Below are 16,059 nucleotides of genomic sequence, written 5' to 3'. Positions count from 1 at the left end.
GTGGTACTCATTAGGTACCATTGAGGTTAAGAACTTTTGTTTTTGTGTCTCCTCCAGCACTGCATGGGAAATACTTGGTTTGGTCAGGTAGTTCTGGGCCCATTTGGGTTTGGATGGGGTCTGGCAGTTGGGATTTCAAAGTGGCCCTCTGACAACACCGTCAGCCTTCTCCCGTGGCCTTGGCCTTCTGGTGTCTCAGTGTGGCCAGCTACCTGTGAGTCTTGGTTTGTGTGAAATGAGCTTTGGAAAGCACAGTGGTGCTTAGAAACGATGAGCGGAATCCCCAGTTCCCGCGTGGGAGCCACCGATGGCACGCGTGCACACACACACTCACACACGCCCAGACGCCAGAGGCAGCACGATAGCGCTTTCCACCTGGAGTCCGGAGCCCTGCACTGGGATTCTGATTCCACCCTCTTGTTCTGAGCCCGGGGTCAGGTCACTTCTCCAGTCTTCGCTCTGTTTCCTCTTGGGTGAAATGAAAGGTTTGCCACAAAGCCCACTGCTTGGGGTCAAGAGACTCCAAAGTCCTTAGTTTAATTGCCCCTGTTTTCTGTCTTTGCTGCGTGAGAGTAGAGTCGTGTTCCCTGCTGGAAAACGCGAGGCTTGGGTTGCTGGTGTCCTGGGATCTCCCAGGCCCTCACATTGAGCAGGCGTAGGGGGTAGTTTGCGGCCGGACAGACGATGAGGCTCCTCCACACCGAGTGCGCCGTGCGTGACTGGACTCTGACTGGACCGCCATGGCCACCCTCCCTCCCTCTTCAAGATCTTGGTTTTATTTGCTTAATCCATCGACGCGTCTTGACTTTCAGAGACTTAAGATGATGCAGTAGGGTTGTTCTGTGCCATGTTCACTTCATACTGATTATTTTCATTCCTTTCTTTGTTAATGCCCATAAACCTGTCTCTCTGACGGCAGCCACTCTGGGAGTCTAACGATGACAGGTCTCAGGCAGCGCAGTCGGGACTTTGTTACTGCCTCCTAATGAACTTGTTCCCATCCCGTGTGAAGCACACTGTTAAGTCAAAGACTGTTGGGGGGCTGTCACTGTCTGCCTCTGGGGGTATGGACTGCTTGCTTTCTGACCCCTTTACATAACAGTTTCTGGAGATCGGCACATTATTTCCTGGACCTTCCATTCTCCTTTCGCTGTACAGAGCTTAACATAAACTGCCTGGCAAGACCTCCTTTCTGATTTTAGAAAGGCCAGCTTATTGGTTTGGTTCCTGTAATAGCTTAAAAATAGAATCCAGCTGTATCAGGAAACATTTAAAAAATGTATCAAGGAAGACCTATAACAGTAAAAATATTTTTAAATCCCAGAGTGTTTTCATAAAGACACAGGATTACATTACTCAATTATTTTTAAAGGGTTTTTGAAAAGCCGTGTTTCACTTGCCATGGCTAATGATTATAGGCATCCGAATGAGCCTGTGGCTATGACTTCAGTCTGTTCGGTGGAAATGACTCTGATGTCATAAACTGACTTGGCTTCGCTGACAGGAAAGTCGTACAGAAGAAAAGCTGTTCGAGCCCATATGTTGGTTGCGCTCAATGTCAGGAAGGGGCGACATAATGTGTGCAGAAATGGGCAGCTGTCGAGAGTGAAGAAATTGGGAAGTTGGCACGGAAGAGGGGACCGAGTCCGAGAAGGCTGTTGGATAAAGCAGAGCTTTTGCAGAAGAGAAGGGCCGGCTGCTGTCCCCATCCTGGTGGCGTAACCACTTAGAAACAAGGCGTCAGAATTAGAGGCTTCGGTTTATGCAGGGAGGGAGGCCCAGGGGGGTGGCGTCCTTGGAAACTCTGGTAAGTTTGAGATTGATCCTCCAACATGAGAGAACATGGGTTCTGACTTTGATCCCAGAATGAATCTGCAGAGACCATCTCACAAGAGCCACCATGGGCTCGTCAGCTATAAAACAGGCAAACTGCACAGTGCCTCTTAAAGCGATTGCCTCTTTGGGTGGAATTTTCAGTTAGTAATTGAGAATGCATTTGACAGAAATTTCTCACATTATCCTTATGGCCAGATAAAATACAAACATGAAAATAATTCAGAATGAAACATTCCTGGCTGAATGAACACCTGATTCTACTCAAAGAGGGTTGATTAATGCATCATCCCCAGCCTGGTGAGAAGCTTCTCCTCATGGGAGAAAGGCTGTAACTTGTCATGCTCAGAATTTCTGTGAACGATGTCAGTGAAGATGTGTTTGTCATATTCACAGGTGACCCAAGGCCGAAGGACAAAACCAAGATTCTAAAAGATCCCAGTGAACTAGAATGGCAAGGTTAGACGTGCTAGCTAAGAGAAGGGGAGACGGGGAAATGGTGGTCTTTATTTGACTCAGTGTTAACAACAGTTTAGAGTATTTTGCAGGTTGGGAATGAGTACGATAAAGAGGATTCATTTATACACAAAGCAGTTTAAATTGGGTGCCTGTAAGGAGCCAGATCCCGTGCCAGATGTGGACGTGCGGCAGAGAATAACAGACAAGACCCTGCCCTCTTGGGTACTAGCCGAGAGAGACAATAAACACAATACATGAAGCATATAATACGTTAGAACGTGACCGTGCTATGGCGGGAAGCTAGGTTAAGGTCCGGGGGGGGGAAGGCAATTTGAAATAGGGTGGTCAGGCCTTGCTGAGAGGATAACATTGGAACAAAGATGAGACAAGTTATCCGTGTGGATATCGGGGAAGAGCCTTCTGGATGGAGGGAGCAGCCAGTGCAGAGGGATACTGGATCCGGTATGTTCGAGTAGAGGCAAAGAGACCAGTGTGTCTGGAACAGTGATGGTGGAAATCGTTAGCAGCTGAGGGCCAAGAGGCACATCTCCATTTCCCTGTTGAAAAGCAGCAACTGGCCTTAATTTGTGACAGTTCGAGAGAACAGAACCGACGGCACGGAGATGATTTTGGCTCGGTCTAAGGAGCAGTGAACGAGGTGGGCTGCTGGGGGCTGAAGGAAACCGCACTTTCATCCACCATCTCGTCCCGAACACAGAGCAGCAGGGACCTGCATCTTCCAAGTGGGGGGAAGGGGGGCAGTTATGTAATTAAGATAAAAATAAGTTTTCCCGGCTGTTCACAGAGCCAGTGTGGGAGTGGGTGCCAGGCCGGCGGGTGGTGCTCCGTCCCGGCTGGAGCGCTCTGATGACCTCTGGCGGTCTCCAGGCCCTGCCTGGGAGTCGTGGTGTCCCTTGGTTATGTTAGCTCCTCCTGAAGAGGAGGCCTCTGAGACTCCGTGGCACAAGAAGTCGACGGATTTTTAAATATGCATATAAGACCTTTCTAAGATTTTAATCATTTTTAAGTAGATGCTAGTTTTGCAGTCTAAGGTGTGGGGAAATTTTTTGCAGGTTTTTGTGGTCAGAGTAATACGCGTAAGTAGTTTACGCAGTCGGGTACCAGGCTTACTGCAGAAACAAGCAGCCGCCCTTCCCAGCACCCGTCTTTCCCACCTGACTCCTGCCCCCTGAGCTCTTGATTCAGACGTTTCTTCTGTATTCCTGAGTTGCACGTTTACACTGTTCTGTTTTTCCGGTCCACCCCCCCCCCTCCCCCCCCCCCCCCCCCGTCAGTAAAGATAAGGATGCAGTTCCCCAGCCAGCGTCCTTGTCCACCTGGCACGGTTATAATCGCCCTTGGAGTTAAGTGAAGGTTCACCAAATAAATGCTCAGCTGAGCCAGGCGGGCGTACCACGACTACCAGACCTTTCTCGAAAGGCCTTTTCCTCACGGTGTTAGTAACTCTCTCTCTCCCTAGGTTCCTTTGACGAGCTTTCTATAAATCTGTCACTACTTCGTTTCCAGACTGTTGGATTCAACCTTCCCCCTTCCATCTCACTCCTTAGATACTCTCACCCATCCTGGTGGCACCCCCCGCCCCCAGGATCCCCGCTTCATCCTCCCTGCTCCCATTCCAGTCTGGACCCTGCTTTCCAGGCCTGCGTACAGCTGGGGCCCCAGGACTTTCCTCACCAGCTTCCTAGGAATGCCTTTTCGTTCAGTCAACATCCTGAGCTGCACCAAACAGAACCTCCCTGTCCTCGAGGAGCTCGGAGGCCCAACCCTTTCCTGGGTTGGCTTTCCGCCTCCCTGTCTTCCTGATTGATCCTTTTTTGGGCATCCTCCAGTAGCTCATTATAAAAGATGCCTGGAAGGCAAATTTCTTTGTCCTTTTTTTTCTGCTCTAAGTCTTTTAAAAGAAAAAATAACGTAAGGACTACGCATATATACACATACAAAGGATTACGTGTAATGTATAAACCGTAATAGGAGTGAGGAACATGTAGGACCCCACCGCCTGACCCCAGGACAAGAGTACTGCCCACACCTTGCATCCGCTTCCATGGCCCCCGCCTGCCCCACCCCCCTGCCAGAAGGAAACACAATCCAAATGGCCATCCTTGTGTTGCTTTTTAAATTTTGCAATAAATTGTGTGTATGCTTGGGGCGGCCTGGATGGCTCAGTCGGTTAAGTGTCCGGCTTCGGCCCAGGTCATTGATCTCAAGGTTCCAGCCCCACACTGGGCTCTCTCCTGACTTTGCAGAGCCTGCTTGGGATCCTCTGTCTTCCTGTCTCTCTGCCTCTCCCCCGCTCGTGCGCGCTCTCTCTCTCTCTCTCTCTCTTTCTCCTAAAAATAAATAAATAAGCATTTAAAAAAAAGGGGGATGTAGGCTTAAGTAATACACTGTTTGGGTCTTATTTTTCAGCTTTATAAAAATGCTACCATGCTATCAGTAGTCCTCTGGGACTTGTTTTCTACCCACACCTCATACTCTTTTGGAGTCTATGTGTTTCTCGTGAGGCTGTGGCTCGTTCATTGTCGTTGCTGTAAACCAGCTCAACCACCCTCATTTCCGGGGTTTTGCTGTTAAAGAACATTCCGCGTGTTCTCGTGCTTGTTTCCTCGTGCACACACGTGCAGGGGTGTCCACGAACACCTAGATATAAAATTGATGTTCAGCTCTTAAGAGATGTCACCACCTTGCTTTCCAGACTCTGCATACCTCAGAAAGTCTTGGTTGTATCTTTATCCTCAGCTAAGTATAAAGCGTGTGTGTGCATACGTTGGACAGTATACGTGTGTCGAGACACGTGTTATGAAGTGAGTCTAACTTACTATTTAGTTACAGCTTCATATTTAACGTGAATATTCCTGCTCTATTTTTTAACATCCACGAAGTTTCCTCTTCTCAGATGTGTTGTTTTTCTAATTCATGGGAAGGTGCAAAGTGGGGCTCTGGTGCTTTGAGCTGTGGAGACAGATGCCCTGCGTTCGCATCCCATCTCAGACACTTCACCTCTTTGTTCCTCGGCGTGTTCATCTGTGAAGTGGAGACAGTGGCAGTGTCGTCAGTGAAAAGCTGAAGCGGAACACGTGTTGAACACTTGGGAGAGTCCCTGACACATAGTGTTCACAACGCTGTTTTTTACGATTAACGCAACATCTCTTATTTTTCTAAGGATATTCCTTACAGGTTGTTTGCCATTTTCTTTGGCGTTTGTATTCTCTGCTTCTTTCTCCTTCTTTCTGATCTTTACTTGGTTTCCGACTTCCGTGTTGGAGATTTCCCTCGAACGTGTGGTCATAATCTCCGGCTGTCTGCTCCCGAGGAGGGAGGCAGAAAAGCCCGGGCTTGGCAGGGTTTGTCACTCGCAGCCTTAACTCCCTCCATCCTCGACAGAGCTTAGTGTTGAAAGGCCTCTTCTACTCAGCGGGTGGTTGCTCTCTGGAGAGGAAACCCCCAGTCTCTGGCCTAGCTGCGGTAGGGGCGTGGGGGGGAGCGGGCTGGGAGATGACCCTGTTTCCAGGGCCTGCCCCACCCCTCCCGCCAGACCTGGCATGCCTTCCCTTGATGTCTTCAAAGATCAGGCCTCTGTCACTTGTCCCCTTAGTAAGCAGGCAACTCCTGGGGTGCCTGGTCCCTCCGGTGCCTCTACCAGCAGAGGCCTGGTTTCAGCTTCCTCTGCTCAGTGACCATCTCCATCCTTTTCCAGTTTCTAAGGCTTGGTTAGCACCTCTTCTCTATCACCTCTGTTATTCCTTGAGCCTCACTTTGGGAGGGAGGAGGGTTTCAAGACAACAATACTGTTGGTTTAACCAAAAATCCGCATTGGTTATTGGACGTAATTGTACCAGAAGCCTTTTGTTGGTCCGTCATCATCGAGATAGAAGAACAAAAGAAAAAAGGAAAAAAAAGAAGATAGCCACAACTCTGTCAACCACAGCTTCTTCGTTTGAAAGTCTGTCGGGAAGAGGGGCGCCTGGGTGGCTCAATTGGATAGGTATCTGACTTCAGCTCAGGTCGTGATCTCGGGATTCGTGAGTTCCAGCCCCGCATCGGGCTCTGCACCGACAGCTCGGAGCCCAGAGCCTGTTTCAGATTCTGCGTCTCCCTCTCTCCGCCCCTCTCCTGCTCACTCTCCGTCTTTCTCTCTCTCAAAAATAAACAAACACTAAAAAAACTGTTTTTTAACTGCAGATTCTCAGAGGAGCTGCACAGGAGTCTGTCAGGCTGCTCCCGGGGACTCTGCATCTAAACTAGCAGGCTCCCAGGGAGGTCAGATGGCGGCTGACTTGGAGCTGCTGCAGTAGTCTGCAGGCGTGAGGGCAAAAAGCCATCTTGCTTACAGTGCTTATTTTTATTTCATGGTTGAAGAAAACAGGGTTGACTTAAGAATGGTTCATTTGGTGGTCCAGTGTGGTTGTAGTTTAGAGGTTGGAATAGATGCTTAAAAGGTGATCTCTTCCTCCTATGTTTACCTCCCTGAACCTTTGAATCTTAAGAGTTGGTGATTTTTATTAAGTAGTTCAAAACCTGAGAAACTAGTAAGTCAGATTCATTTGCTAAGTCGTGTTATATTCTTACTACCGTGGCCTGATTGAAGATGGTTTGAAACCACGGGGAGTGTCCTCCCTGGAGCCCAGTCGCTTCTGGTCTGGGCAGCGGAAACTGCCCTACTCGACAGACTGATTCTTCCATCTCCGGAACAGATCACAGAGGTCTTAGTTGGGCATCTGTAGCTGCTGCCTGTCCCACTGACAGTGTTTCATCGGTATCATGAATGCATGTAAAGGACTTTATAACTATCATCGTGTTGTCTTTTTATACTCTGATGGCAGAATTGAGTACCCTAACACAAGGCTCAGCCAACCGTGGCCCACTGTCTAGGTTTCTTCAGCCCGTGAGCTAAGAATGGTTTTTATTACATCTTTAATGGTTTTTAAAAAATCACAAGAGGGGCATCTGGATGGCTCAGTTGGTTGAGCATCTGGCTCTTAATCTCAGCTCAGGTCTTGATCTCCAGGTCATGGGTTCAGGCCCCTCACTGGACTCCATGCTGGGCATTTAGCCTACTTTAAAAAAAAAGAAAAAAGGAAGAAGAAGAATTTGTGACACATAAAAATGATATGAAACTTGGGGTGCCTGGGTGGCTCGGTCGGTTAAGCGTCCAACTTCGGCTAAGTTAATGGTCGCACAGTCCATAGGTTCAAGCCCTGAGTCGGGCTCTGTGCTGACAGCTCAGAGCCTGGAGCCTGATTTGGATTCTGTGTCCTTTTCTCTGTGCCCCGCCCCCTGCTCGAGCTCGCTCTCGCTCTCTCTCTCTCTCTTGCTCTCTCTCTGTCAAAAATAAAAATGAAACTTGAATTTCAGTATTCTGAAATAAAGTTTTATTGGAATACAGCAAAGCTCATTCATTTAAGTATGGCCTGTGGCTTTTTTGTGCTTTCAGTAACAGCACAGACTGAGTGGTTTCAGCCATAACCGTCTACAAAACCTAAAATGTGATCTAGCCCTTGACAGAAAAAGTTCGATGACCCTGCTCTAGAAAACTAAAGTGAAGTGTGCAAGTATTTTGCTTTGTAAACTCTTTTTATTTGAAAAATGTGATTTAATTACAATTTAATAATAAAAGGACACAAACCTCCATACATTGGATGCAAAGTTGTTGGGAAAGCGCTGGCTCATTAGTTTACCCGGCATTAGATCTATTTTATCTTTCTCTTTTCCTTGATCTTTTTGATCTTCTGTCAGAATTCAGATCTTTCACCCCTCAAAGTTGTGACTTCTCATATAAAAGCATATTGTCTTGAAAGTTCCTGAAAGTGAGTTGGTAAGTTGCCACCAAATACCTCGTTAGCACACGGAGAAGAAAGCTATCCGGTTCTGGTACTGTGACCAGCCCATTTTCAAAAGGTTATCGCCTTGAAATGGGAGAACAGCAGAAGGCAGACATCCAAACCACTCTTGAAAATATTAAGAGACATGTCCTTGTGCACCCAGAATGATGTGATCACTCATGCTCTGGGACAGTCTGTTTCATCGGGTGTGGCTGGCTCTTGAGCCTAACATCCCGTACAGTGGCTCTCTTGACCTTTCTGGGTGAGTCCTTTTCCATAGACTCGGACCAAAGCCTGTTGAGTCTCAGAAGTCACCGCTCAGGCGCGTGGGTGGTGGCTCTGTCGGTTAAACGTCTGACTTCAGCCCAGGTCATGCTCTCACAATTGGTGGGTTCACACCCCACGTTGGGGTCTGTGCTGGCAGCTCGGGGTCTGGAGCCTGCTTCGGATTCTGTGTCTCCCTCTGTCTCTGTCTCTCTGCCCCTACCCCACTCGCACTCTGTCTGTCTGTCTCTCTCGATCTCTCTCTGTCTCTAAAATAAACGTTAAAAATTTTTAAATTAAAAGGAAAGAAACAACAAAATAGTTGAAAAACTGATGACTTGAGCAATATTTTTGGCTTTTAAGGGCTCTTCTACCCTTTGGTACACAGGCTGATTGTCAGTGTGAAGTTAACACAAAGATGTATCATTCTAAAATTTTTCTTTGGGAAAGGAAAGAAAACCATACTTAACATTCTGGAAGTTTTCACCCAATGCAATTAGACAGATAATAAAGGAGATGTAAATATTGAAAGGGCTGTAGTTTTTTGTGTAGGATATGATTGCCTGTCCTTAGAGAACCAACTGAAACCTGCCGAGACCAACAAGTTGAATGAGGCGGCCCGTCAGGAAACCCCCAGAGATAAGACCGTGGTTGCCACCGTTCCTGCCGCACGGATCACCAAAGGGGCTCCCCTGACCGCTCTCCCTGCCTCTTTCCTCGCCTCAGCACAGCAGCCCGATTGAGCCTGCAAAACTAGGGTGGGACCAAGCCATCCTGCCTGAGGCGCTCCAGTGGCTTATATCATTCATTATGAGCCAGCATCCTGACAGTGGCCCGGATAGGGTGACCGTCATTCCCCATCCAAACCCCAGGACATTTTTGAGAGAGAAAAAGAGGTACTTAAAATAATTAAAATTTTACAGCTTTTTGAAATGTTTATTGATCAACACTGATTTTATTATATTGGAGAAACTATGAAATGGTTTATTTAAAACCTATTTTCAAAAATAAAATATTTCCTGTAAAAAAACACATACCTGTGTATATTAAAGCAGATTTTAAAAATTATATTGATTATGTGAACATGAAAAGTGGCAGAAGCGGGGGCGCCTGGCTGGCTCAGCTGGTAGAGCATGCGACTCTTGATTTCAGGATCGTGAGTTCAAGCCCCACGTTGGATGTCGAGCCTACTTAAAAAAATAAATAAAAGTAGCAGAAGCAGAATCATTTTTGGCACACATTCACATACGTAAATCAGTTGTGTTTGTCTCTGATAGTCTGCATTCTGGTTATGTATCAGTGCATAACCAATCACACCAAAACTTAGTGGCTCGCGTGAACAATTGGGTTTTCTCTCCTGGTCCTGTGGTTGACCATGGTTCTCCCTGGGGGGTCTCCTCATATGGGTGAAGTCCAGTGGCAGCTGGGTCACATTGAAGATGACGTTTGCACTCTTGTGCCTCCCAGGTGGCTCTCCTTCTTCTCCCCCTAACCCCGGATGGCTTGGGCTTCCTCACGGCATAGCAGTCTCAGGGGACATAGATTGTCCTGTGTTCGTGAGCTTCCCCAGAAAGCACCTCCAAAGGCCTGAAAGAAGCTTCGAGTCTTCCTGTGACCTAGCTCTGAAGGCGACACCTTCACACCCACTGCACTCTGTTGGACAAAAGCAAGTCCCAGTCCTGTGCAGAATCAAGGAGAGGGCTCTGTGCAAGAGTCACATGCCAGCAGGCAGGACCCACTGGGAGGCCTTCTTTGGATTCTTACTCCCTCACTGTGGCACCACTATTTTTCCAAAGAATGTACCTTTAGTGGTTTTTTTTCCTTTCATGACATTGCCTACCATCTTCTACACTTGTATTTAGTAAATTTGAAATTTTTAACATATTTGATTCTTCTCTGTATACTATAGTATTCTTAATTGAGAAGAAAATAGTCTAAATTCTAAATTTCTACCTTGTGGAGCATATATTTTGGCCCAAGTATTTTCATAGATATTGTCTTTTTGCCTCCATTTGGAATATTTTTCTTTGACACATTTTTTTTTTTTATAAACTGTCTTTATTTATGATCTTTTGACTGCTTCATCAAATTTACATGCCAGCCACAAAGCTGCAGGCAAGGCCTTTTCGTTCTGTTCCAGGATAGAAGATAAATTTAACTAATTAAAGATGACAGCTCCACCCAACGATTCTTACCAAAAATTGAGATATTCCAAAATACCATTATGGAATTTCTAAATGAAAAAAACTGTTGGGGCTCTCTTATGCTGTTTGTCCTTCCTCAGGAGCTCAATTTCAGAGTTACGTGCTTTATTTCCAGTGATTGCAATTTCTTAAATATTTTAAAAGCTACAGGGTTTATTGTGCCATTTTAAAAAGGAGTCCTTTAAAGACTCAGACATTCCTAATATTCAATTTTTAATGCACTGGCACGCCACATTTTTTTGTGTTCAGAATCAGCTTCACACAAAAAAATTGCTGGTACTCTGCATACACAAAAATATTTGTACATTTTGACAACTTTAGCTTTTTTTCCATAGGTAGACTATCACGGCTTTTTTTTTGTCTGTTTTATTTTATTTTTTAAGTTTGTTTATGTATTTTGAGAGAGAAGAGGGAGAGCACGAGCAGCGGAGGACAGAATGAGAGACAGAGAGAATATCCCAAGCAGGCTCCCTGCTGTCAGCTCAGAGCCCAACGCGGGGCTCGAACTCCCCAACCTCAAGATCCTGATCTGAGCTGAAATCAAGAGTCAGAGGCCTAACCGACTGAGCTACCCAGGTTTTGACACGGTTATGCATCTGTGTGCATTGTAACTAATCCCAAGACTGTTTCTACTCCATAGGTCTCTTGATTCAATAAGATACTTGTACTGTAACGCTGTACTTTACCAAAACTGGTATTCGAGTGTCACCACAAAAACAAAATTTTACATTCATTGTGGAACATTCTGACTGGAGTTTACAGTAACATTTTCTCACAGAGTTCCCCCAATTCCCACACCGAGGATGAGGGCAGCACACAACCAGCAAATCTTGGACACCGACAGGGCGTCCGAGAATCCAACTCCATTCTGACACCGTCTACCTGGAGGCGGCATCAGATTGCACAGGTTAGGGGTTCAGTCCTCCAACACTGCTCCCACCCCCCACTTCAGATGCCAGTCCCGAGCCCAAGGCCTATGACTGAGGGCTGCAGATTCCAACACCCGCCCCCTTGGGTTCTTTTAATTCTCTAGAGGGGCTTGCAGAACTCAGGAAAACACTTCAGTTTACAAATCAGCAGCCAGAGCGGGGTCTGGGGAATGGGTACGGGGGCTTCTGTGCCTTCTCCAGACACCCTACTCTCCCTGTGCCTCCGCTGTGTTCACCAACCTGAAGCTCTCAGAACCCAGTCCTTTTGGATTTTTATGGAGGCCTCATTGCATAGTCAGACTGACCTAAGTCATTGGCCATTGGCTGATTCAGCCTCTGGCTTGCCCCCCCCCCCCCCCCCCCCCCCCGCCCTTGGGTGGAGACCACAAGTCGCCTTCATTAACATAACAGAAGACACTTTTATCGTCCTCATCACCAGAAATTTCTAGGGTTTCTGGAGCTGTGAGCCTGGAACCTTGTGGATGAAGACCAATAATACATTTAGTCATTCAGATGACCAAATATACATTTCTTATAATTCACAGCATTGTACATTTATAATTCTAATCAAACAATTATTAACATTAACTGATTTTCTATTTGAAGCATCTGGTTAACACTCACATAAAAGTGGCATCATTAGCAGCTGCGAGGTTCTTTTGCTACTAGAACGAACACACATACAGCTATGGCTTTATCTTTCATGTGTGCATTACAAACCTTAGAATGGAAAAATAGTGAAATTAACAGAGGAACTACCATTTGATCTGTAAATCCCTGCCGCTGCTACCCTTCACTTCCGGGCATGGTCTTTAAAGAACAATGAACTAACTATTAAAGGAGACTCTGGAGTTTAGACTTAATTTTCGTGTGGTCTGAGTTAGCACTATGGATGGATGGTCGATGTTGAAAAACATTTCATACAAGTTACAAATTCATCGACTTACTGAGAAAATGGAAACTGAGTGCTTGTTTTTGTTGTTAAATATACACTATGTTTAATTTTATTGCTGCCTGAAGAATTTGTCAAAAAAGAATTATCCCCCCCAAAAACAACAAAACCCCTGCGTATTTACCGAATCAGGAGTTGCCCAGTTTTAAGTGACTTATGAACTAGGAATGGTTTTTATATTTTTTATGATCAAAAAAAATCAAAAGAAAAAGTTATATTTTGAGACATGAAAAATGTATGAAATTCAGATTTCAAGGTGAATGAAGAGAGTTTTACTGGAACCGGAGCACAGCCGGGGTCAGCTGGGTGTGGGCTGTTCTCCTCTACAACAGTGACCGTAGGATCCACAACACCTAAAATAGTCACCGTGGCCCTTCACTGAAAGTATGCCACCGCCTGATTATACCATTCAGTAGGAGGAAAACACTGGCGAGAGTATTCAGACTGCCATCTGATGTAAATATGCAGGGGTTTTGTTATTTTGCGGGAGGTGATACTTTCTTTTTTGATAAATTCTCCACGTAGCAGGACCGCAGGACTGGCCGCCTGTCTCCGCCCGTGTTCACATGCACCTGCCACTGTCCAGGCACACGGCTGACCGCAGCTTCACGCATGTCCCGGGCCAAGGCACAAGCCACCTGCCTGTGTCTCTTACGGCTCACACCCACACTGAGACGGGGAGCGCACCGTGCACCCCACACGCCCCTAGAGGGGACTGTGGCAGATGTCAGGAGTGGAGAGTGAAGGCCTGTCCACCAAACCCAGTCTGGCTTCTTAGTTTAAGTCAACCGCTGACGAGGAGAATACTAGTGATGGTGATGGTAGTACGTTACGTAAACGTGAAAATCTGGGATAACTGCCAAACCAGCAAAGCTGCAGGATTCGGCTAGTCGTCTCCTGGATCTCCCCCCTCCCTCCCCGTGATGTCCACGGATCAGCCACAGGCAGCAACCCCAGCTCCTCCCAAGCCTTGTGCTGTTAGTGCTCCAGCGTCGTCCTCCCTCGTTCCCCTCTCCCGCCTTTGTTCGCATGTCCCCTTCTCAGGGACAGAAACACATGCTCCCACGCTACTTCGGGGGCGGTAGGTGTTCTGGGTCGTGATTGTGGAGGTGGTTTTGCGAGTCTATGTGTCTGTCAGAACTCACTGAGCTACGCGCTTTGGGCGGGTGCAGTTTATGTTATTATACGTAAATGAAACCTCGGGGGGGGGGGGGGCGCCTGGGTGGCTCAGACGGTTGAGCACCTGCCTTTGGCTCCGGTCGTGGTCGTGATCTCACGGTTTATGAGTTCGAACCCTGTATTGGGCTCTGTGCTGATGGTGCAGAGCCTGCTTGGGATTGTGTGTCTGTCTCTGTCTTTGTGTCTCTCTCCCTCTCTCTCTCTCTCTCTCTCTGCTCCTACCCCGCTCGCACCCTCTGTCTCAAAATAAATAAACATTTTTTTAAAGAAAACCTCAAAACAGTTTTTTTTTTTTTTTAATGGGCTGCAGGGAACTGAATAAAAACGTGTGCGTGGTCAGATATTTATATGTGGGATTAAGAAATATGCCCATTTGAAAAATCTTATGACAATAAAATAATAAACATTGATTTTCTGAGTGTGGAGCATTTTATATCAGTCAGCAAATTTTAGCTTCACATTACTTGAGAGAATATGGTGTTCCACTTCTCATAACTTAATTCTCAGATTAATTTTAGAAAGTGAAGGGCACCTGGGTGGTTCAGTGGTTAAGCATCTGGCTCTTGATTCCATCTCAGGTCATGATCCCAGGGGTCGTGGGATGGAGCCTCGCATGAGGCTCTACACTGATCACGGAGCCTGCTTGGGATTCTCTTTCTCTTTCTCTCCCTTCCTCTGCCCCTCCCCTGTTCACTCTCTCTAGCTCTGGAAAAACAAAACCTGATTTAGAAGGTGGGAAGAGTTTTTCAATCTCCCGTTTGTCCACAATTGATTTTGTGTGCACTTTTTTTTTTTTTTTTTTTTTTAGTTTATTTATTTTGAGAGAGAACATCCCAAGCAGGCTGTCAGCACAGAGCCCAACATGGGACCCAAACTCACAAACCGTGAGATCATGACCTGAGCCGAAACCAAGAGTCGGACGCTTAAGTGACTGAGCCCCACAGGCACCCCATCTCTGAAGTTATTTTTAAGTTTTAAAGAGTTTTGAGGTAGTTGTATGATTTAAGAGTGTCTAGACTCAAACATGAACATGTTTGGTCCACGTGGCTTGTGTCTAGGTTTCTGCATCCATGGGTTAAATCTAGAGATGATCTAAAATTAGAGCCATGAAGTGGGTCCTGTTTTGGGCTCTAAAAATCAAATTGCGTAGACTGTTTTCCTTTCCCTGACCCTTGTCTTTGGCGCGTCATTCACCTGCAGACGCGACTGGTTTTCTGACCCTCGCAGTCGGTGGAGCTGTGCTGCTGGTTGGTGTGAACTGTGACATTCATGCTCTGCGGGCCTCCTGGCGGAGTCCTGCCCACACTCAGTGAACCGCCGGGTGCCAAAGCGTAGATTGTCTTTCGTTCCACAAATACCACCCCTGCTGCTGACTGCTTGTTTTTCTGCCCCAGGGGACCATCAGTGTTGGCATCGATGCCACTGACCTTTTTGATCGCTACGAGGAAGAGTACGAAGATGTGTCCGGAAGTGGCTTTCCGCAGATTGAAATTAACAAGATGCACATATCCCAGTCCATTGAGGTAAAGCCCAGACTCCCCCCACTCCCAACCCGCCCCCCAGTGCAGTGAGGCTCGGGTTAACGAGGCACAACGTACTGCGCAGCTGTGGTTTTTCTCATCTTTATTTATGAAAGGATGTAATTAGCCACTTAAAAAAAGAGAGAGAGAGAGAGTTCCAGGCACAACCTTGTTTGTTACTGCTTTGCTGACGTGTTAGCAACATGAGTGCCAGGGGACGCTTAGCTTCCAAGGTCGTAGGGCTCCCCCAGCAGAAATGCGAGCAGTCTAAAAGAAGTAGCGGCCAAGTTCAGGATGATTCGGGGCGAGAAAACAGACCTCCATGGGTGATTCCAAGAACCAGTTTTAGTTTTAACGCACACTCTATTGTGTGCAGAAAACGCAATATTCAGCTAAACCCAGGGTCACTAAAATGTCTTTCTACCCACGATTTGGATGTGGCACTGGTGGGCCAGTCTGCTGAGGGTAACAGTAGGTCTCTCTGCCCCCTCAACTCCTATGTTTACCCTCAAGTGCATCACATGAAGTCCTAACTCTGGGAAACCGGCCCCTCTGGTGGAGCTTCCAGGGTTAGCACAGCCCTGGATTCAGTCCTTTCCATGGTGCCGGTGGCGAGCAAGACCTGGAGAGGTGCAGACATCCCACGATGGGAGGAGAGACACATGAGGCAGTCACTGTGCAGTCTGATGCCATCGGTACACCGGGAACCAGGATGTAGCCCTGTCTTTCCCTGGTTTTATTTCTAATTTGCCCGTTAACACTTTTGTAAAACATTACCTCGGTGGCCACGTGCAGTTCAGATGGCAAAGTGGGAGAGAAGTGAACCAGCTGAGGTCATACCGTGCATCCCTGTACACTTGAGCTGTAGGTCACTTG

The 16,059-nt window shown here is 46.9% G+C and overlaps 1 protein-coding gene across 1 annotated transcript in view; it reads left to right on the top strand.

Moving 5' to 3' along the window:
- The window catches only part of DNAJC11 (DnaJ heat shock protein family (Hsp40) member C11), a 71,686-nt gene that overhangs the window by 38,179 nt on the left and 17,448 nt on the right, over positions 1-16,059 (top strand). Inside the window, exon 5 of the mRNA XM_030324506.2 lies at positions 15,058-15,186. Coding sequence (XP_030180366.1) covers positions 15,058-15,186 — 129 coding nt within the window. The remainder of the gene's footprint in view (positions 1-15,057; positions 15,187-16,059) is intronic.

Source organism: Lynx canadensis, chromosome C1, assembly GCF_007474595.2.
Source record: "Lynx canadensis isolate LIC74 chromosome C1, mLynCan4.pri.v2, whole genome shotgun sequence".
Taxonomy (NCBI): Eukaryota; Metazoa; Chordata; class Mammalia; order Carnivora; family Felidae; genus Lynx; species Lynx canadensis.
The sequence above is the reverse complement of the archived record's forward strand: the minus strand, read 5'-3'. Positions and strand labels throughout refer to the sequence as shown.